Here is a 23,304-nt window from a genome sequence, read left to right as displayed (position 1 = left end):
TGGAGTAATATAAGGCTGTAAGACTGTAAGACTATAAGACTCTGGGAAAGCAGGCAGCATCCTTCCTCCAGTGCATGATCATGTTTTGATTCAGTATGCACAGAGAGGTAGGGCGAGTCACAGACAGGTCCATTTGTCAATGTGTGTGTGTTTCTGTGTGTGCGTGCGTGTGTGCGTGCGTGCGTGTGAGAGAGAGTGAGAGAGAGCAGAGCAAGGAGGGGTTGAGCCAATCAATGCTCAATGTGTATAGCTCTACAATGAAATAATATTTTTACCCATTAATCGGTAGTAAAAAAGAAAGAAAGAAATCAATGTAGTGCTCAACATTTAAATTATGGAGGGAAGCCACAAATAAATCATTGTATGGGAAACTCTTACACCATATGGTCGATGCATCTGGCCAGCTATACCAGTGCACACCCCTGCTAGATCAAACTTTGACTGATAGTCTTGATATTACAGTATTATATTCATTTCAGGCTGCTGAGCATTATGTTGCAACCTAATCTTTAACCATCTATATGTTGGTCTTTACCACGCGACCCCACTAAATTCTACCCGTTCCGATTTCCGCTTGAACACCAGTTTGTGAATGACTGACTGTCTCTGCTTCGCTGTGATCCCAGGCCGCGCCGCCTTCTGCACGGTCCGTGTCGTCTTGGGCGATGAAAACGACAACGCCCCGCGGTTCAGGGCAGAGGAGTACCGCATGAGCATCAGAGCCAGCGTCGCCAGCGGCTCGCTGGTCACCCAGATCCAGGCGACAGACGCGGACGCAGGGCCCAACGGACGCGTCGTCTACTCCCTCTACAGCGAGGCACGGCTGTCCCTGGTGGACGTCCTAGAGGTCAGTGAGAGATCTGTGACGATGTCCTTCAGACGCATTGCATCATAGGACATGGATGATGAGCTTCTGAGGGTTTCAAAAAGGATGTTTCTGTGTTAACCCATTCTGACCTGAGATCAGATTCATACGAGGTTTTCCACTGGACACACACTGGTCTGATTAACCCATTCTGACCTGAGATCAGATTCTAGAAATGTCAGTCGCTCTTCGATTTTTCAAAAATAGCAGACCTACGCGCCACTCGGTGGCGCGATATGAGCTTGTAGATCTGCTATTTTTCAATAGCTAAAGCATAACACGATGCTAACACCAAAATGGGTGCTCGCCCAGAATGGGTTAAGTGTAAGAAGGGGGCGGGGGGGATGATAGAGAGAGCTGGGGCTGAAATGTGCTGTGGGTTAAAGCTATCATTTGTATGCTTTATGTCTCTCCCAACAGAGTGAGCTAATTGCAATGATACTGATAAAGGTGGATTGCAATCCAGTGTGCCATCTGCTTCAAATAACTTTATTGACATTGTCGACCAGATGGAGTATATATGTACATTATGTAGTGTCTATGTAATATGTAACAGTCTATCAATAGTGAATAATGCATATTATGTGAATGAATATATATGCACAGTGTATCAACAATATATGACTTAATATTATCTCTCATCAGTACCTCCTAATAATCCAAGGCCAGCGTGCCAGAGCCAAAGCAGGAGTCAGTAATCTCACAGCACAGAAGAGACAGTAAAGGTCCTAAACTCTCATCAGCTTGGTTGTGAACTTTAGCCTTTAGTGGAGTAGTCTACTGTTGTAGTAGTAGACACTAGACAGGGGCACGGTGGAGGTACAGGGGATGCACCAGAGAGAATACTCTGATAGGATTCAGCCTCTTAGGTTGGCGGTTCATAACTTTGTCTATGTTTTGAAAACTGTGGGCTCAGTAGCAAAGCACAGATGGGCAGCAGGCGTGTGCAATAGCTGATTTGTCCTGTGTGCATCGATGCAGCTGTGTAGTCACCTACTTCAGAGCCTAATTAGTTTGAGTACGGCCCTGGTGTGACTGCATAAATCAGCTAACCACAAAAAAAACATTTGAAAACTGTATGGTGCTGGATTTCTCTTACAGAAAGTTGTTCTATGATCACTACCAATTAAGCTTGACCATAACTTTTTTAATAAAAAAGTTAGGAACTGGCACGGTAACTGATGAATTTCCTGTATGCTAAATTGCTGTAGCTACTAAAACATTTCAGTTCCTTCTAGGATAAAAGAGACAGGCAGGTGTTGGACACTATTACGAAATGTATTGGAATGTACTTGTCTTAATACGTTTAAGTAATATAGTTATGAATAGTTATTTAAAGATGTTGAACAATGTTTACAATATTGTTTATCATTTTTATCTGTTTGCTTTTGTGCATGAGTGACAAACAACGTGTTTTTACTCTTTTGCATGGTGAAAGAAGTCACACTAAACAAAAGCATGCAAACATGTATTCTTAAAAGTAACACGTGTGCCAACAATTCCTAGTACTATGTAAATAAAGCATTTGGTATGTGTAAAGCACAAGTATGTATACTGTGTGTACTGTATGTACTGTACGTATATTCGTTGCTGTCCGGAATAAACCACCTAACTCTATTTTTGAGGTTTCTTTCTTCATAAATCAATGCTATTGAACACCCTTTACGCCTGTGTGTTGGTTAAAAAAAAATATTGAACTAATGAAAAGTATTAAAAAGCTCTTTGACAAACACCTCCTAACTAAGATGATTTTTGAGTTAGGTGGTTTCGTCCAGACAGCAGAGCTATGGTACAGTACGTGATAAAAGTTCTGATGATGGAAGGTTTTCTTTTCGACGTCCAGGTGGAGCCAGACAGTGGCTGGATGATGACCAAAAGCACCGTGGACCACCTGCAGGGGACCGTCCTGTCCTTCTTCGTCAAAGCCACCGACTGCGGCTCGCCGCCCAAACACTCCCTGGTGTCGGCCTTCATCCATGTCCTCCCCGTGGAGGCCTTTGTCCCGTCCTTCAGCCAGCCGCAGTATTCCTTCACCATCCCGGAGGACACGGCCGTGGGCACGGCCCTGGGCTCGGTCTACCTGGGCCCCGGGCAGACGGGCCTCTTCGCCGCGGTGGGAGGGGAGACCCCGGACAGTAACCAGGGAGGAGGAACCTTCCAGGTGGAGCGAGACACGGGACTGGTTCTCCTCCTTAAGCCCCTGGACTATGAGCAGGTCAGCGTCTTCAGGTTCAAGGTGTCGGTGACGACCAGGAGAGACCTGATAGAGTCTGGAACCACCGTGGACCTGGAGGTTAAGGTGGGTGAATGTCAAGGTCGTGAAGGCTCAAGGTTTCTTTATTGTTAAATCTTGTGTACAAGTATAAGAGTGGAATGAGTGAAGAAGGCCCTTGTAATTAAATGAAACCTGTATTATTTCAGTATTCATATTTGTTCAAATTATTAGTATTTTAGGATACAGTGGTTTAGTGTCTCATATTGGTTTTCAACCAGGCATAAACCTGGCACACTACACTATCCAGCACAGCTCAATGCAGCTGCTCATGGCTTCCTAAGAAAGATGAATGAAAATGCCATATCTAACCAGCAAACAAATATTACTTCCCTCTAAGCCCATTATTTAGTGAACCAACCAGACGGGATAGAGCACACAGATTGATAAATACGTCTAAATACCATAACGGCTGTCTCTTTTCATTAGGACCAACTTTTCAGTCTGTCATCAGCAGCTGACAGCGGCAGCTGTAGCGGTTACACTGCACTATGTCAAAATTATGAACCCATCAATTTTGCTGCCAATAAACATTAATGTTACCATTTGCAAACTAGAGGCCAATACATGCTCGACACAGGCAAATACACAGAAATCTATACATGAAGACACATTTATCTGTACACCATAATTATTAGAATGAACAATGGAAAGGGCAGGAAATGACATTTAGACAGATTAAATAGGCAATTTGAGGCTGAGAATAAAATCGAGAGGGGAGGAGAGTGATGCAAGTTTGTATAGCACACTTTAACAACAACAAGGTTCGTATAGCACAGTTTAATGACAACAAGGTGATAGCTAGGCGGGAAATAGCTGTTTTCAATGCATGATAGTTCAGTTGGTGATAGAAGTATGAAATTTGGCACAGATGTCCTTCATATGTCCCTAATCGATATTCAACCTCGGGCCACGCAGAATTTCAATTTTTTCAAGGTGGCCCACGAGTTTCAAAAATGGCTGCAACTGGACATACGTTTTGGACTATATCACTTCGCTGGGGCTGTAAATATTTTTATTTCCACTCATTTTTATGTAAGAGAATTTGTTCTGGAGGTAGGCCTACAATATAAAAAGTAACATTAGGTTCCAATATGGCGGCATGTTTTCCAATATGGCTGCCAATAAACTGTATAAATGTACTGCTCATGGTTAATGCACAGTTGGTGATGCAAACATGACATTTGGCACAGATGACCTTTATGACACCCTAATTCATTATCAACCTTGGGCCACGCAGAATGCCTACATTTTCAAGGTGCAAGTAATGTTATCAGTCAGGTGCTACGGTATACAGTATGAGCATATGACGTGGTGAATATATGTACCAATGCCAGGGTATAATTGGTTATCGATGGTGACGTAACGATTACATGTTTCAGTGTCGGGTGGACTAAAGGTAATGCCCCTATGTATACATGTATGTAATCTGACACCACTGCCATAACAGGCATAAGTAATCATTACCATACTTCAACATACTACTTTTTTTCATCCAAAAGCAAGGTACGTAGCAAATAGCTAAACCTAATAATGCAATATAGCAAATGTTCTTTCACAGAGAGGCTGAGATTTGAAAGTTTGTAGCGGTCTACAGTACTTGCACGCTCTGCTTGCGCACTAGTATAAATGGCCTACTTGTGTGCAACAAGCAAGTAGCTTCTAGTTAGAAATACCTCCAGAACATGTTCTCTTATATCAAAATGAGGGGGAAATAAAAAAATACAGCCCCAGCAAAAGGATATAGTCCAAAAGATAGGCACAGTTGAAGCCATTACAACTGGTGAAAACTGGCGGCCATCTTGAAAAATGTAGGAATTATGCGTGGCCTGAGGTTGATTACCAATTAGGGTGGCATAAAGGTGATCTGTACCAAATGCCATGCTTGTATCATCAACCGTGGATTAACCATGAGCAGATGTACAGTTATGTAATTTATCAGCAGCCATATTGTAAAACATGCCACCATAGGATATTGCCACCATGCCACCATATTGGAACCTAATGTTATTGTTTCATCTCACTTGGTAGAAATACCTCCAGGACATATCTTATACCAAAATTAGGGGAAATTCTAAGTTTTATAGGCCCCGCAAATTGGTGTAGTCCAAAACGTATAGTTGCAAACTGGCGGCCATCTTGGAAAATTGAGGAATTTTGCGTGGCCCGAGGTTGATTATCGATTATGGTCATATAAAGGTCATCTGTACCAAATTTCATGCTTCTATCACCAACTGAACTATCACCTCTATTTCCCGCCTAGCTATGATTCAAAGTGCTTTACACACAACAAGCATTAAGACACAAAACAGACAACATTAAGACAGACCATTAAGTAATTTAAGACAATGCAAAAGAAACACAACAGGACTTTCTATTTCCATTGGGTAATATAGGAAAGTCTTCAGCTTTGATTAAGCCTGCAATTTTCAGTTTGTTTCCAGATTTGTGCGGTCTACTGCTTCTATTATGTACACACGTATATTGGACAATGATGAATCTTCGTGGTTAAAATTCAAACAGTCCGCCTATGAATATTTCAATAATTCTATGAATATTTCAGCAAAGTGGCATTTGGCTTGGTTTGGAGTGAGCTGAATTGATGATGCTTTGTCGTTGCTGCACAGGTCCTAGATGTGAATGACAACACGCCGGTATTTGAGACGAGTGCCTACGTGGCCACAGTGATGGAAGGTATGCCAGTTGGTACTAGGATCGTCCAGGTGCGTGCACTTGATCCAGACTGGGGCTCCAATGGACAGGTGGGCAGCTAATTACTGCATACTTATTGCATACTTTGTTGCACCGGCGGTGTGACAAAAATAGCCGGCCGTGCGACTGAGAATAATTTAGGCTTAAGGCAATATACTGTTTGGATTAGCTTGTCTCTCTTTCTATTATGCCTCTCTGTCATTGGATGTAATATCTTGTCTGACCTTTTGCTCTTTCTCCATCTCCATCTACGTCTAGAACACATTAGCTTCTTCCCATTTGCTGCCTATAATAAATCACTTTGACATTGTGTTCCGTGTTGCATAATCTGTCAAATTTCACAATGATGTCTCATTTACTGAAGATGTTTCATCTGTATGTCCATTTTTCATGTAAAACAGCATTGTGCGTGCGTGTGTGTGTGTGTGTGTGTGTGTGTGTGTGTGTGTGTGTGTGTGTGTGCGCGTGTGCGTGTGGCTGCGTGTGCGTGTGTGCATGCGTGTGTGTGTAGGTCACCTACAGCCTAGGATTACCGTTCACGCAAACCCTGGACTCCAGGAAAGAAAACATGGCTGGCCCCACTGCAATCCCGACCACCGTGGGTTCCATCTTTGCTATAGACAGCAAAACAGGCTGGGTGACCACTCTGCGCGAGCTGGACCACGAGGCCTGCTCCGGCTACAGCTTCCAGGTGGTGGCGTCGGACCTGGGTGAGACGGAGTCCCTCTCTGCCGCCGCCGCAGTAATCGTCGCCGTGACGGACGTCAACGACAACCCGCCGCACTTCGACAGGGAGTACTACCGAGGTGCCGTCAGGGAGAACGACCCCCTGGGGGAGGTGGTGGCCGTTCTCACCACTGAGGACGGAGACAGCGCTGTTGAAAACCGACTGGTCAGCTATCACATCACTGGTGAGCAGTGGTGGACAGGACAGTAACAACGTACATTTACTTGAGTACTGTACTGTAAGTGAGTTGTTGTTTGAGTATCTGCACTTTGTATAGTTGTGCAACGCGTTGCAATGCGGCAAATTGTATGTCTCTACATTTGTTTGTCTGTATTTCTATTGTCCACGAGTGAAGACTGATTAGGAATACTAGTCAAAACCTCTTATTTGGGGGCGTCCGCTGGTGAAGTGGTCCAGGCACATGCCACATATAGGCTTTGGTCTGACAATGCGTTGCATGTTCGAGTCCCGTTCATGACAACCTTTGCTGCATGTCTCTCCCCGTCTCTCTCTCCCTCCTTCCTGTCATTCTTCACTTGTATCTATCAGTAAAGGCAAAAAGCCAAAAACAAAATCTTAAAAAAAAAGAAAAAAAACATTTGTCAGATATATCTATGCTTGCACATTTACATGGAAAAGTATCCAGATTGCACGGCTGCGCTGACTTTACTAAAGGAGAGAGCAATTTCTTTCAGGAAGAATTTCTTAAATGAAGAACTGTAGTGCTGTGCAGAATCTCTTGCAGAAGGCCTACACAATAAGTCTAATAAGAGAGTTTCATTGTATTCATTTGATGGGTTATAGGATAGGGTCAGTTACAGTGTCGGAGAATGCACTTGCTTGGAACACACTGCTCACAGTACATGTTTGACATTAAATATTCAATCCTTTGTATATAGATTTTGTTTTCAGTATTGTGTCCCAAATGTACAATACATAAGATGTATGCTCATAAATATGTGCATTTTAGATATATTTGTCAGTCCAACACCCCAAATTTATATTAAGCTTAAGTTCCAACATATTGTAAGCTTGAAGATCTGCTGTTTGTCTGTATAAGCTTAATAATAGTGGTGTTTTTTCTCCCCAGGGGGTAACCCACGGGGTGTTTTCAGCCTGGCCTTGGTGCAGGGGAGGTGCAAGGTGTACGTGAGTGCTCTGCTGGACCGAGAGCAGCAGGACTTGTACCTGCTCAACATCACAGCCAGTGACGGACTCTATGTCACACGCACTGTTGTCCAGGTCACAGTTATGGATGACAATGATAACAGTCCCATCTGCAATCAGGTCAGGGCCATTGCTGGTGGAGGAGTGCGTGTGTGTGTGTGTGTGTGTGTGTGTGTGTGTGTGTGTGTGTGTGTGTGTGTGTGTCAGCATGCAATAATGTTTTTTTTTTTATTAACTTTCACTTTCATAATAAAAAATTCTACTTCTAAACAGCCAGTAATATTTATTCTACAAAGCCAGTAGGAAGCCAATTTTTAGGGCATTTTATGAATAATGGTACAGCAGGTCTAAATAAATTCAAGCTGAATTTCCAGAGAAAATGTAGTGGTAACATCCCCCAATAATTGGTCCGACCACTACACCAGTGCATTATTATTGTAACTGGGCCACATAACCACTTCACCAATAAATTATTATTGTAACTGGGCCATACAACTACTCCCTTGGGGCAGATATGCCACTGGCGCTGTTCATTCACTTGAAGTTAGTGTTGGTATTTACTTGTGGATGGTAGCAGCATAATTACAGACAGAGACAGTGCTACAGATTAGTTAACTCATTACAAATTATGTCATTGTGTATGATACAGGTGTGCACCTACACTACAGCCATCTCAAGGTACAGCATGTACAACAGTGAGCAGTAAGGTGGGGGCCCATGCAAAACATGCTTTTTCGCCCCCTCCCCATGACAGAACATAGGCATTTCCCTAGATTGCCTGTGCATAAAAACGTCCCCGAGTAAGCTACGGTAAACTCAGACGGATACTCGCTCACCTAACGCTTCACTATCTTGTTGTCAAGTGATTTTAAAAGTCATGCATTTGTTGTAAAACCTTGCACATACAAATTGAACAAAAACCAACGCTCCCAAATTGGCATGTAGAAAGTTAGTTAGTTTAATACTCAATACTGCTACTGATATAAAGTCAACATAATCAAAGCTTTTGTAAGTCTGTTACCAAGTGGGATTGTAGATCGGCTGTTTGTCAGTAATAAAACCTTTAAAATGACATAGGCTACTGGACATGAGGCAGACTTGCAGGAGAAAGATAAAGTTTAATAAGTTCCAGACCTGGACAACATGTGAATAACTGAAGAAAAGAAAAAGAACTCAAACTACAGAACTCAACATAACTTAAACAGAGAGGTACTGGTGTCAACCTCTCCCCATGGCAGCCCACTCTCTACTGAACCATTTCCCCTTTATATAGACTCCTGACTCCACCCCTGGCTAAGCAGTCAGCCAATCACAAAGCATTTAGCAACACCCAAGATGCTCCCCCTAAAGCAATCAATCAGAGCTCTCTTCAGGCAATCAAGGCAGCTTCCCAATTACAGCATCATTCTGCATAGATAAACACAAGTATATTAGATGTCACAGCAGAATGTGCACCTTCTGTGGGACTGAGAATCAACCTGTTACAAATACCATACAGCAACAATACAATGAATGTGTATTTTGAACAGTTTACATTACTCTGACAGAGGCTGCTCTGTCACAAAGTCAATACAATATAACAGGTTAACTGTAATAGCCAACATGAATAGTCTCCAGTACAGTTATAGAACATTAGTGTTCTGGGGGGCAATAACTATGATTGTGAACATCATCAGATCCTTTAAGTCCTCTTTGGTGATCTTTTACTAAGCACCTAAATGTAACCTCTTGCATCTTAATTTGACTTCGGCAGAAGATCAATTGTACTACATGCAGAGCACTTGTGACGATGCGCTGTTGATTCTCTGATTGACTAAATGTCCTGACCTTAAGACGGTGACATACAAGTATCTCCAAATCCAGGCCGTCCTATTGACAAGTGCCGAACTTTATTGCCAAGGAATAGATTAGTGGTTAGCTTCTCTCAGCTTATTTTATAGCTGGAGGTCAGGGTGAACGGGTGTGGAAAACAAACACGTTGAAGTGTGTTACATTTCAGAACTCTACTGTGTGGCAGTGGGGGCAGTGTCTTGAGTGTACAGGGTTTGATGAGGGCCCAGGTAGGTCCGGGCCTTAAGTTTCGGACCTTCGAGTTTAAATGGACAGGGACAGGGAGACATCGAAGAGGAAGGATGGAAGGGGAAGGATCAAAATATGGAATGTAGAGGTCAGATGTATTGGGCATTCCCATATGGGCTTAATATTGATGACATCAGGGATCTCCATCCCTTTTTGTTTTTGACTTACACAATATTGCCCTTTTGACCTCACTACATTTCAAGAAACGGAAAAAGTACTTGAATGAATTGTATGAATTACCACTTGTATTATATTTATTTCATATTTCAAATAATTACGGTGAGAATACCATATAGATCTACTAGGTTATTTTCCCTATTATTGTCATATTTTGTGCTTTGTCATTTTACTTTTGAATACTTATTGTTATTCGTTGTATTCGTTGTTGAGTAATATTTGACCAGGAGTTCTTTGTCCACCACTAGATAATTGGGGTAAATGGGCTTTTGAGTAGTGGTGTAATAGTGGTGAAATTCATCCTATAATTAGTTGACTCTATTCCTACACTGCAGTTTGAACTGCAGTTTGAACTCTGAGATGAGAGTGAAACTCTTTGAAACCACTGCTTCCTTTATCCCCTGTCTGTTCTACAATTCCTTCAGTTCTGAGACAGTATAACTGAGGGAAAAGAGTCCATGCATTGATAATCAGTGGAGATGGGGAGCGTTGCTGCACCCGGAGGCCAGAAAAGGAAGACTTCTATATACTAATTGTTGTTTATTTGAAATGTATATTATTCATGAGTGTTGGTTCATAACATCTTTTCACATTTCTCTGTAATCCACGATTGCTTTGTCATTGTTTCTGAGTTTAAATGAACACTGGCATTTGACTGTGTCTACAGTACTACTATCAGCGGTTCTCAAACTTTTTACATTTCAAGGAATTCATTGGGACCCCTATAAGTACAGTATGAGAGATGGATCTGTAAGCGTCCATTTGGTTCCTAACTATCAATAATTTGACCGGGCAGGGACCCCCTGGGAAGGACCCCAGGCACCTCTTTGAGAACCGCTGCACTATACAGCTTTCATGTTTCTATTAGTGTGTCATTATAAGGTGCTGGTCAGAGATTAGAAGCGTGAAGGTCAGAGCGGCCGTTGGGCATACATCCTGTCTGCATGTGTTTGTGTGCCAGACGGATCGCAGGTTTCATTACTGACGGCAGGGTCAGATAGACAGAACAGGGGACAGAACCGCGGGTACTGTGTGTGTGTGTGTGTGTGTGTGTGTGTGTGTGTGTGTGTGTGCGTGTGTGACTGTGCGTGCGTGTTAGCAGAGATAATGGATGCAGTGCTCGACAGCAGTTTAATGTGCTTTTTGATTTGTGGAACAGATTTTTGTCAGGCAGCGTGGCTTCAGAATGCACTGATCTGTTTGTGTGTGTGTGTGTGTTTGTGTGTGCGTGTGTGCAGGCAGTTTATAGTGCGTCATTCCCTGAGGACATTCCCACTAACAAGGGCGTCCTGACAGTGGGAGCGACAGATGCTGACTCAGGCTCCGGTGCCGAGATCCAATATTCACTGTTTGGCATCGGAGTGGAAGACTTCTACATGGATGCCAACACTGGTACTGTTAGAACACTGGTAGAAGTGTCACTCAACACTTTTTTCACTTCAAGTATATTAGCCTCTTACTTCTAAGCACTGAATGTACAGACATTCATTTCACCCTCTGGTTTAGTGTCATCTCTATAAGTTACCACCTTTTTCATTATCTGACAAGTGACTATATGGGCTATATCTTGCGCCAACCCCTTAACCCTTATCCCTAAATGTATTTTCAATAAATACATTTGAATAGTTAAAATAGCCAATCTACAAGCTCACAACGTCTCGATGTAGATCGGCTAGTTGAACTATTTTAAAATGTTTTTCAAAATAGTAAAAAATGACTATAAACTGTAGCTTTTTTGTCTGTCACTACTGTTGGTTAAATGTTTGTTATTCCTGAATACCGGTAAACATTTTCCACAGAATACACTCAATACACGCACACACTCTTAAGTTAACATGTACATTTCTGTTTTCTTATACAAACTCTGTTTAGTTTTGAAAAGTAGTAACACAGTTAGAACCAATCGAGCTTGAGACACAATACAAATAAAGTCTGTCCGTTTGTGTGCTTTATGTTTAGGTGAGTTACGTACAGCAGCTGTTATGGATCGGGAAGCGACAGCCAGCTACAACCTCATCGTCCAGGCAACTGATGGAGGTGGGCTCTTCTGCCGCTCTGACATCTCTCTCAGGCTGTTGGATGTAAATGACAACACTCCGTCCTTTCCCTACACCCAGTACCTGGCTAATGTTTATGAGAACGCCGCCCCCAAAGCCCTGCTCATCCGATTGCAGGCCAGTGACCCAGATGAAGGTGAGACAACCCCCTTATCTTGTCCTAGATAGATATAGAATTTAAGTAAATAAGTAAGTGCTGTAGGTCAAAGTGGCTTATTGACGGTGCCAGCAGAGCAACGAGGGCAAACAAAGCAATAGACCAGAGAAATGCATTGTATGTTGAGGTGAAGCGGAACACCTACCGGTACTCTCAGCTGCCAATACATGCCTTGGTATTGAACACAGAACTTTCCACAGAACTTTCACTTGCCGTGCTACTCACACACTTTCCCAGTGGTATTGAACACAGAACTTTGCCATTCTAAGGCTGAGCGCCCCAACTGACTGCCCAGGCACTTTAAATAATGGACAGTAAAACTGAAGCAATGTATCAACAACATCTTTGTCTGTGTGATCTTTCCCTGCCTCCTCCAGGTTTGAATCGTACAGTGGTCTACTCTCTGGTGGACTCGGCTGATGGGTTCTTCTCTATCGACCCGAGGTCCGGGGTGTTGGCTTTGGAGAGGCCTCTGGACAGAGAGGTTCAAGACTCCTACAGGATTCGTGTCCAGGCCACTGATCAGGCTGGACAGCTGGGGGCACTCTCCTCACAGGTGGGTGGCTGGGGTATCATGAGTCTGCAGTTCAACCAATACATGCTACTATAATGCCAAAGACATGCCAAAATAATACTAAGACAGTCAGTAGTACTGTAACAGTATAGTAATAGTATGTAAGATTGCAACAAAGAATGTAACAAAACTGAAAGAGATACTGGTAACTAATAACAAACACATGCTGTATAATGAGGTGTGGAAGTCAGGTCAATAGTGTATGAAAGTAGGCCTACACATTGCTTAATGTGAGGTGCATGTTATCAATGTAAAAACAAAACACAACAATGGAAATTATGAGAGGCAGGCTTGGGAAAGGACCGACACAGGTGCTCCAGCCATCATGATTATAACATTATACTAGAAGATAAGCACCATTCAGGCATTTGGCGGTCCCCTTATTATGTGAAAGCCCCCGTACCGCTCCGCCCCGCCCCCCAAAAGAGCCCGAGCTCCTGTTGGCCTGCTTATCAGCATGAGTTGGCTGGCGGGGATAATACTAGGCAAATGGTCATTTGTTTACCACATATCCATAGCCTGATTTATTCACAAAGACAAAGAGAAAGGGGAATTTGATTAAAACAAGGGAATCCACTGGCAAACAAAATGTTATTGTCAAGCTGGCATTCAGGGGAAGCTTATGTCGCCCTTATATCCTTCCTTATATCTCACTCCCCTCACCAATGGCAGATAAATGCTGGGTATGTGATAATAAATATGCTGTATTTATCACAATATATTTGTATGTTTTGTGTCCTTTAAGGTTGAAGTAACCCTGGTTGTCCTGGATGTGAACGACAATGCCCCCGTCTTCCAAAGGAAGGACTATTCTGTTAGCGTTCCCGAGGATGTGGCTTTGGGGACCGAGGTGCTCCGCGTGTCGGCCACCAGCGTGGACATCGGGCCCAACGCTCAGATCACCTTTAACATCCGCTCTGGCAATGAACTGGGGAAGTTCAGCTTAAACAGGACTGTGGGTACGTTGTGGGGGTTCGTACAACGCAAATCTATATGAAGGGTTGTGCTCTTGTACTTATGTACGGTACTTACCAAATAGATAATACTCACAAGAATATCCTGGAAAGGACAGAGAGCTCTGGAAATTACATTTATAGGCCAGGTAATGACCGTAGTCAATGGAAATCAGTCCAAAGACCTGTATAGACGTGTACGTTTTATGTTCTTGGGCAATTAACCACCCTCTATACTTAGTAAAGTAAATTAATACTTAGTTGACCGAGGTCGGCTCTGTAATTGATAATTCTTTCATGATCTTTTCATGATTTCTCATCATTTTTTTCATCATTTTGTTTTCGGCCAATCATTCCCCCCAGATCAGGGATTGTAGTATTAAAGTCGTTAAAGGAATGTTAAACATGTTATGGATGCCCATCATACTGTACAATATTTGTGTGCGTGTGTGCAAATACTTATGTCCGAGCAAGTGAAAAATGACCAGCAAGTGCGTGTCATTTTAGGCTCTATCTCCGTGGCTGACGACCTGGACTTTGAGGTGTGTAAGGACTTCTACCTGACAGTGGAAGCATGGGACAGCGGGACCCCGCCCCTCAGCGCGGCTACCATGGTAACCATAGAGCTCATGGACGTCAACGACAACGCCCCCGTCTTCAGCCAGGGCATCTACAACGTCCTGGTCAGCGAGGACGCCAATATCGGACAGACCATAACCAGGGTACTCCTTTTATACTTTATATACAGCAAATTATAGGCATCTTTTTTTTCCAGTATCTTTATCAGTATTTTATCAGGTTTTTTTTATCAGTAACATGTAAATGCTAATTACATTTTAATTGAAATGTCAAAGTATATCAAATGCATTAATTTAAGGAGCACCCATTTTTTATCATTTTCATATAATTGGTCCTCACCTCAGATTTTCATCTACTCAATCTGTGTCTCAGAAACCTGAGATCTCCCTCCCTCCCCCTTCTTGTTCTCTCTGCCTACACATAATAAAAACTAAATAAAAACTAAAATGGATAAAGTATAATACAGTTGGAGGGGGTACAGCATTGTGTTACAGTAAACAGAGCTATGTCACATTGTGACGTTGTATACGTGGAGGGGAAAATAACTGGTTGGAAATGGAATAATGTGTCATTCCTTCCACACGCTACTGCCTACAGTCGAAACTCCCCCCTGTCAAGTGATGAAGCTCAGTTCGGGGCTCTCATCAAGTTGGCAGAGGGAGAGGATTACAGCTTAGGCAAATGGCACCGGGTGAAAGAAATGGGTTAAAAAGAAGAAGAGGGGCGCTCTTATCATCATACATCAGCACATTCAGTGCTCAGCCAATCAAATCATCACATTCCGTGGTACAAACACACAAAGCTGTGCATAGGAGGGGCCCTCAAAAGAGTAGTCTCACAAAACAGAAACTGGTGCCTAACAACAGCATATCCAATCCATTATGGGCATAGTTGCTGATTTACGCTGACGTTGGGCATTTCCTCTTCATATCTATGCCGATTTGCACTGATGTCGGGCATCTCCAGTCCATATATGAGCATATCTGCGTTACTGACATCACATACCGCTATGTCAACTTTATATAGTAGTAGGAGAGTGTGTTGGTGTAGTAGAGCCACTGTACTAGCACAGCAGAGTGTGTTGGTGTAGTAGAGAGCCACTGTACTAACACAGCAGTGGGTTTGGCAGACATTCATGATGGCTGGTACCATAGCAACAAAGAGGACTGTCTCCAAGCCTCAGAACTTAAATGAGGTGTATGGACCGCCGGCTAACTTTTTAGAGGTCGAGGTGAGCAACCCGAAGACAGTAGGGATCGGCTGGACCAAGTTCACTACGTATGAGATCGGCCTGAAGACCAACCTGCCCGTCTTCAAGCTGAAGGAGTCCTGTGTCCAGAGGCGATACAGTGACTTTGAGTGGCTCAGAGCAGAGCTGAAGAGAGGGAGTAGGGTTGTGGTACCCCCTCTCCCTGGCAAAGCGCTGACCCGTCAGCTCCCATTCCGAGGAGATGACGGAATATTTGATGCCTCTTTCATCGAGGAGCGGCGACAAGGCCTGGAGCAGTTTCTCAACAAAGTGGCCAGTCACCCTCTTGTCCAGAACGAACGTTTCCTGCACATGTTTCTACAGTACAAATGTATAGACAAAAACTACACACCATCCAAAGTTAAATAAGCCTAAAAGTAACACGATGTTTGGCCAGATGTGGGAGCCCAGCTCAACCCCGCAACTCAAAGCTCTTTCTCAAATGCAAAGAATTCCCTTGAATTCCTCTGTGGATGGCAGAAAAGTGACCACTTGAGCCGCTTTCAAAAATAGCCAATCTACAAGCTCACAACACATCGCAATGCGATGCGTTCGGGGGGGCTAGTAGATATCAGCTAATTTAGCCATTTTTGAAAAAAGAAAAGGAAAAGATTCCCTTAAAATTAAAGAAAAATAAAAGATTCCCTTAAAATTTCACTTTTAATGACATGCCCAAAATAATTATGGTCGCAGAAAGAAAACAAGTTTCTTTAAGTGTTGATCTAAAAATAATATTTAAAAAACATTCTGAGGTGGAGGATATATTAACAGAAGACGATATTCTTTAGTTGAAATGCGAAAGGGGTGGCAATTGCCTTCCCCTGAATGATGACCCTGGTGGGCAACAGGCAGACCAGGCTTTTTTATTCTTTCTCTTTGCAATACGAACAGTCCCACATACTGTACAGTATATTATAACTACTAGGGTCAGACGATTATCGAGATATGCACTGAGATTCTGTGTATTTATGGTTAGATAGATAATAAATATTCTCTGCTGGTTAGTTTGTTGGATGTGAGCTGATCCCCAAGTTTCTCCGGTCAGAGAGAGTATAATGTGACACCAAGGTATATTTCAACAGAATAGCAGTTTATTGTCTTCAGTGAGCCATGGCTGCAGAGCAGTGTTGTCAGGTACTCAATGAGAGCTGCAGGTTCTGCATTGCATGTTGACTGAGTGAGGGCTGTGGAGTGAGTGATGGCTTATATAGGGCACACCTAAACTGTGATTGGTCATTGAGTTGAGTGGTGTGAAGGCAAACACCTGTGTCATTGTGGATGCAGGGAATGGGAAATGTCCACCAGAGGCTGCCATTCAGACAGCATGCAGATAATTCACAACATAGATATATTATATTAGCCTGGTTAATAAACCAGACCGAATCAGCCGTTGGCAAAAAAAAATTGCCTACCGGCGGATTTCGGTCAGGAGAGGCTCAATTGTACGCCCATTTTCTACACACGAGAATGTGGGCGCCCAATAGGGACACGGTATGCAATATGGGCGGGCTTTGGTACAGTGACGTTCAATGCTTGAGACCTTTGACTGACAGTAGCTCTGACCAATTGCGTCAAAGAGAAAATGTTTCCCTGGAAATGAAATCCAAGCTGAGCCTCCCCAGACTAATATCCCGCGGATCCGTGCGATATTAGTCTGGTTTATTAACCAGGCTAATATTATATCCCCACCTGAAGAATGCTCATTATGCTTCTATCCATGTTGAGAGTGAATTCCAGGTACGGACAATCAAGCACTGTCTAGATGAGGTGCTGAACGTCATGAAAAAGAGAGAAACACCTGAATGAACTGAAAGGTGCAACTGTACATTGATTGTTATAGTTACACTGTACTGTACTGTACTGTACTGTACTGTACTGTACTGTACTGTACTGTACTGTACTGTACTGTACTGTACTGTACTGAAAAATTATAATTGTGCTCAGTGTGAAGCCCACTGGCGCCACAGGTATGCCAACCAGTGGTATTGCAGCTGTTGAGGCCGCACTACAAACAGACTACACCGTCCATACTGCAAACAGACCTACATAGCGACATACACACACGGTCAGTCATTGGAGTGGTTTGGCAGTTGGCACCGCTCAAAAAGTCAGATCCTGCTGCTGTGCACATTTAGTTTCCCCCCTCGGCGTGTTGCCCTACCTACGCAGTGCGTATTGCCCGCCTGTATACGCAACCACAAAATATTATTATGATTGAAGTTTGTCTGTTAAATACAGTAGTGACTGTCTTTCCTTCACTGGTTTTCCACTCTGACTAGTGACTACCCTGCTGGGAGTTTCAATTTGTCTTGGCATTTGTTTGCCAGTAAATCAGAATAATTAGTTTTCTATTGCTCTGAAACTTGTTTCACCATAACAACAGCTTGCAATTTAATATCCAGATGCTGGGTTATACTCAACATATTTAATGTCCAGTATTTCATTACCTCGAATTACAGCTTCCCCTGTGTACAACAGAATAAAAAAAGCATTACAATATCCCCCCCCCCCCACACACACACACACACACACACACACACGCCAAAATAATCTAAAATGAACAAACTTAATAAACAACTTAATAAACAAACTTTATTTTTATATTATTTTCTTAGAAAGAATACTGTATATTGTTTTTCTTTTTCATATCCGACTCTTTGTGCATACTAGCTGTTGGCAGAGGATCTGGACAGCCAAGTTAACGGGCGAATCACCTACTCCATCCTGAAGGGTGACCGAACCAACCAGTTCTGGATCGACCCGGCCACTGGCCTCCTCAACGTGAACAAACGCCTTGACCGGGAGCTGGTAAGGATGCATCTTCAAGTGTCTCATCAACAATCGATAGTAATTTTCTGGTTCATGAGCACGGCTGAAGCCAGGGGACGTGTGCCATTATGCATGTATGCCACTGTTCCTCAATCCGGGTCTATGGGGACCCTGTACTTATACCTCTAGTAATGCTTCTAGCCTACTAGAAAAGGCATTGCATTCCTCTGTTGTCCAACAGGGACCTGGGGCAGTAAGGTGAATTCTGTTAAAGAGCAGTTCAAGCTTTTTCAACCTTACCTTCATATAATAATGATTATTGATAAATAATAATTCTGTCTCAGAGGTGGGCTGTGGACAGTTCATGAACTTTCTAGTTTGTGCAGATCCGCTCAATTCATCAGAGTCATAGTGTCAGGGGCTTTGTCAGAGTACCCATTGTACACGTCTGTCTGTGTCCCTTTTCATGCCCATATATGGAGAGCCCTGATGTCATTAGTATATGCCCATATCCTGTATATTGGCATGCCCATATATGGGCATAATGATTGGATCTGTGGTTCTGTACAACTGGATATCCATATTTGCTAATATATGTCTATACGTCGTCTCTGCCCTGAACCCCTTGCCGTTTGAAGTCGGTCAGTCCCATATATGCACATGACCAAATATGTGGATAGTGGTCGGAACCTTGGCTCTGGACAACAAGATCTCATTTTGTGCCTATATGGGGTGAGCTGAGCGTATCAGGTTTGTTTATGGTTTTGTCTGAGTCATAGTGACCTGCCTATATATGGGCGTATTGGGTTTGTTTATGTCTGAGTCAGTCACACGACTGTGGTCTGCCGGCTGGCCCTCCCAGTAGCCATGGTTTAACAGCTCTGTTATGCTCTGTCTACCAGACTTGCCCTCCTTGTATTGGTTTGTATGATATTGATCTCGGCAAATGGCCTGTCCCTGTGGGACTTTATTGATCCCTCGATGGTCCTGCTCCACTCTTGGTCATGGCTGTGTGTCCTCAACTGATCTGCATCAGACATCATCGTATTTTGTGAGCCTTATTGGCCTTTGATATAGACCTACCTCATTCATTGTGTTTTATTAAATATCAATATGAAGCACTGTGCTGGGCTCCGTGGCCTTGCAGATAGTTGCCATGAGATTGGGAGCTAGCTCATGGCAACAATCGATAGTAATGACCAGGCCAATCCCCGTTCAATCCCCGGCCTGGTCACACCAAAGACTTTAAAAATTGGACCCAATGTTTCCCTGCTTGGCACTCAGGTTGGATTGTTGGTAAGTCCCTGCAACATATAGTACTACTGTCATGCGTGTGTACTAAACTTATGCAATACATCATGGCTGGGGAAACATAGGCTCCTTCCCTTTGGTCCACATGCATGGCTTGGGAAGCTATTTACTTATACAGCACTGCTAATACCCGAGTATAACAAATTACCATTACTTTATACCAGAATGGACATTTAACTGTTCCTTTGTTTTGTTCTTTTAGTTTGTTTTACATTTGAATATTGCCCATTTGGCACCTTTTGCATGCCTGTCCGCCCTGGAAAGGGGTCATCTCTTTGTCACGGTGCGACTCAGGAGATGTAGGACCCAATTGCAGAAACAGAGCAGGAGCAGAGCAGGTCAAATGTAGGTGATTTATTCTCCAAAACACAGGAACACAAGAGAACGCAGGAGAATACAAAAACCACTACGAGAACTTAACTAGGACTGAACACTGTAACAACATCTAAGATCTGGCAGGGAACACAAGGAAAGGAGGGTTTAAGTAGCCTGGGCGTAGCTACAGGCTACGAGAGCTTTTATTGAGGGAAAAGGAAGGAACCTTCCTTTTCCCTCAATAAAGTTGCCGCCTGTTGTTCCTGCCTGTCGACTACAAAACAATACTACAACATGACGTAACGATATCATCCGCTCCCGACAGGATCATACAGACTTTTGAACCGGAGACCAGGAAGCCTGGTGAGGCGAGGTTAGGGTTTAAGTAGACACAGGATAACAATACACAGGTGAACAGACCTAACAATCAACACAGGAGTTGGCTGGGAGACTAACAGGACACAGGTGGAGAAAACTAGTAAGGTGAGACAAGACAGGAAACAGTAACTAGGGAAAACAGGAAACACTAGGACATCACTACATAATAAAATATATTCAACAGACTGATATCGTGACACTCTTTTTGTGATCCTTCCCAATAAATGTTTTTCCCATTCTTCAAGGGTTAGGGGTCTAAGGATGGGAGTTTTTGTTAAATGTGGGGCTATGATGCCCTTTAAGATGGTAACAGTGATTAAGAAACTCAAACTAAACTACATTAAAATTGTGTTGATCTGAGTTGTGTTGATCTCTCTGTAGGGTTCCAGCCGGGTACTCTCTGTCACTGTTGAGCAAATCTCTCAAGAACAGATTCCGAGCTGTGCTACTGAATCTGTCGGCAGGGGCATTCAGAACGTGTAAACATTGGGGATTAGTGGACACAATAAAAACATAGGCGCCCCACCTGAAAAGAAGGGCTGAGGGCGGACCAACATCCTATATTATCCACATTCTATTGGGCGCTGCCTCCAGAGGCGAATCCACAGGAAACAAGCAGCAAAGGGCGTTGTTTTTTCATTTTTTTTGCCGATGGGTTCCTAGATTGGTGATGTCTCCAATCTAATAAGATAGATTTCCGGGTACTCTATTGGAATTGGAGGAATTGAGTTGATCTTTCTGTGTGTTGATCTGTGGTTGTTCTGTAGGTTTCCAGGTACTCTCTGTCAGTGCAGGCGTTTGACAGTGGATCTCCTGCCATGTCTTCCACTGTCACCGTTAACATCAACATCTCTGATGTCAACGACAATCTGCCTGTTTTCACACCTCCAAACTCCACAGCCATTATTCAGGTACAAGTGATTGTGTGTTTTCTCTCTCTCTCTCTCTCTCTGTGTGTGTGTGTGTGTGTGTGTGTGTGTGTGTGTGTGTGTGTGTGTGTGTGTGTGTGTGTGTGTGTGTGTGTGTGTGTGTGTGTGTGTGTGTGTGTGTGTGTGAACATAGAGTATGTGTCTTTCTTCACGTGGTTATTCCAGCTCTCGTCTCTCCATACCCTCAGCTAAACCAGCCTGCTGGTTCCAGCCTCCTGAAGCTGTCCGTCAGTGATATGGACTCCTCCAGAAACGGCCCTCCATTTGAGTTCCGCATCGCGTCTGGTAACGAGGGGAGATATGTCTCCCTGGACCAGATGGGGAATCTAAGGTCTACCAGGGTGCTTGGTCCTGACGCCCCTAGGGAGTTCACCTTGGAAGTACAGGTAAGGTGTTCTTTGGTCCTGACGCCCCTAGGGAGTTCACCGTGGAAGTACAGGTAAGGTGTTCTTTGGTCTATTATGACTGAGTATTCATGCTTTTAAATTCTCACCACCACCTGACTTTATTTATACCACTTAGGCAAACATTTACCGAAAATAGGATACAACCAAACAAAGATATTTGGTATAGAGCGGAAAAAGAGCGGGTTTATCCAATCAGGATAGGGGTCTCAAACAAGATACAGATTGAAACAAAGGTGAAATTGGAAGAAAAAAAAGTTATGACATAATGACACAAATAAATGAACTTGAACACTATAAAATTAAGCTGATAAATGGGTACTCTCTCCTGGTTGGCTGAAAATTTGGAACCCCCCTTAAAATAATCCCTTTAATCCCATATTAATACATGAATTGCCCTACTGTATATAACTCAAAAAACTTAAAAAAATAATAAAACAACTTAAATATTTTATTTATTATGCCATAATGTCCATGTGTGGTCCAGCCCTATGGAATGTATGGAATGGATCTATTAACTAAAACAAGGTTAATATGAGCCACAAAATAATATTTTAAATATTTTTATTGGAATAGGTGAAGAGGTCGCACACACCAAGAATATACTTTCAAAAGATGTATTCTCTACATCACAGGACAAACGTTTGGGTATCCAGCCTTCATCGGTGTTGAAGGCTGGATAGCCAAAACTTTGACGACATCGTCAACTTGCGACGCAAGTTGTCCCCTTCTAAATTGTGTTTTTAATTTGAGTTATGTGAGTTTATTATTGCATATAAGGCTCATTAGCCAGGGATAATTTTAAAATGTATTTTCTGTTAAAAAGCTGGGGACTTCTGTTACAGAACAAACACCCTATAGAAATTATTACTCAGAATATAATGATTTAACCTTTAAACATTAACCTTAACCCATTCTGAACGGGCACCCATTTTGGTGTCAGCATCATGTTATGCTTTAGCTATTGAAAAATAGCAGATCTACAAGCTCATAGCGCGCCACCGAGTGGCGCGCTACGAGCTTGTAGGTCTGCTATTTTTTTTTTAATCGAAGAGCGACTGACGTTTTTAGAATCTGATCTCAGGTCAGAATGGGTTAATCAGACCAGTGTGTGTCCGGTGGAAACCTCGTATGAATCTGAGGTCAGAATGGGTTAAAACACACTCTGCCAGTACCAACAGATACAGGACAACGTTTAGGACAGGCAAACATGGACTACCACTGCCCTCTGTTGGCATACTGGATATAAAGTATTTTAATTGCATTTCCATCTGTGTATGTGTGGCTTGACTTCATACTATAGCTATATATATATGTTTTTCAGTTTGGCATTCATTGTCACACGCACGCACACACACGCACGCACACACACGCACACACACACACACACACACACACACACACACACACACACACACACACACACACACACACACACACACACACACACACACACACACACACAAAAGCAAGGGGACACATGGGTGGAATAAATGGGATCGATGACCATCAGAAAGCAGGGATAGAATGAGTCCAAAGGCGCACGGCTGCACGATAGCAGCCAGATATACAGAAACAAGCACTGCCAGGAATGGCATCCACTTCTTTCTTTTTTGTACTTAGCTTGTGT

The 23,304-nt window shown here is 43.1% G+C and overlaps 2 protein-coding genes across 2 annotated transcripts in view; both read left to right on the top strand.

Moving 5' to 3' along the window:
* fat3b (FAT atypical cadherin 3b) overlaps positions 1–23,304 on the top strand; it is a gene marked incomplete at both ends in the record, with an annotated part of 124,325 nt that overhangs the window by 70,106 nt on the left and 30,915 nt on the right. The window contains 13 exons of the mRNA XM_083793503.1: positions 627–847; positions 2,709–3,164; positions 5,765–5,899; positions 6,361–6,760; positions 7,667–7,863; positions 11,238–11,391; positions 11,959–12,192; positions 12,591–12,769; positions 13,533–13,746; positions 14,248–14,462; positions 18,239–18,376; positions 21,109–21,252; positions 21,459–21,656. Of these exons, the coding sequence (XP_083649629.1) occupies positions 627–847; positions 2,709–3,164; positions 5,765–5,899; positions 6,361–6,760; positions 7,667–7,863; positions 11,238–11,391; positions 11,959–12,192; positions 12,591–12,769; positions 13,533–13,746; positions 14,248–14,462; positions 18,239–18,376; positions 21,109–21,252; positions 21,459–21,656 (2,885 nt within the window). The remainder of the gene's footprint in view (positions 1–626; positions 848–2,708; positions 3,165–5,764; positions 5,900–6,360; positions 6,761–7,666; positions 7,864–11,237; positions 11,392–11,958; positions 12,193–12,590; positions 12,770–13,532; positions 13,747–14,247; positions 14,463–18,238; positions 18,377–21,108; positions 21,253–21,458; positions 21,657–23,304) is intronic.
* On the top strand, positions 15,458–15,937 carry LOC310871650 (sorting nexin-3-like; the record flags this gene model as incomplete). The annotated part of the gene is made up of 1 exon (XM_083783271.1): positions 15,458–15,937. One exon carries the CDS (start codon positions 15,458–15,460, stop codon positions 15,935–15,937), a length of 480 nt encoding a protein of 159 aa, XP_083639397.1.

The sequence above is a fragment of the Protomyctophum parallelum genome (genome assembly GCF_964188405.1).
Source record: "Protomyctophum parallelum genome assembly, chromosome: 1".
Classification (NCBI taxonomy): domain Eukaryota; kingdom Metazoa; phylum Chordata; class Actinopteri; order Myctophiformes; family Myctophidae; genus Protomyctophum; species Protomyctophum parallelum.
The sequence above is the reverse complement of the archived record's forward strand: the minus strand, read 5'-3'. Positions and strand labels throughout refer to the sequence as shown.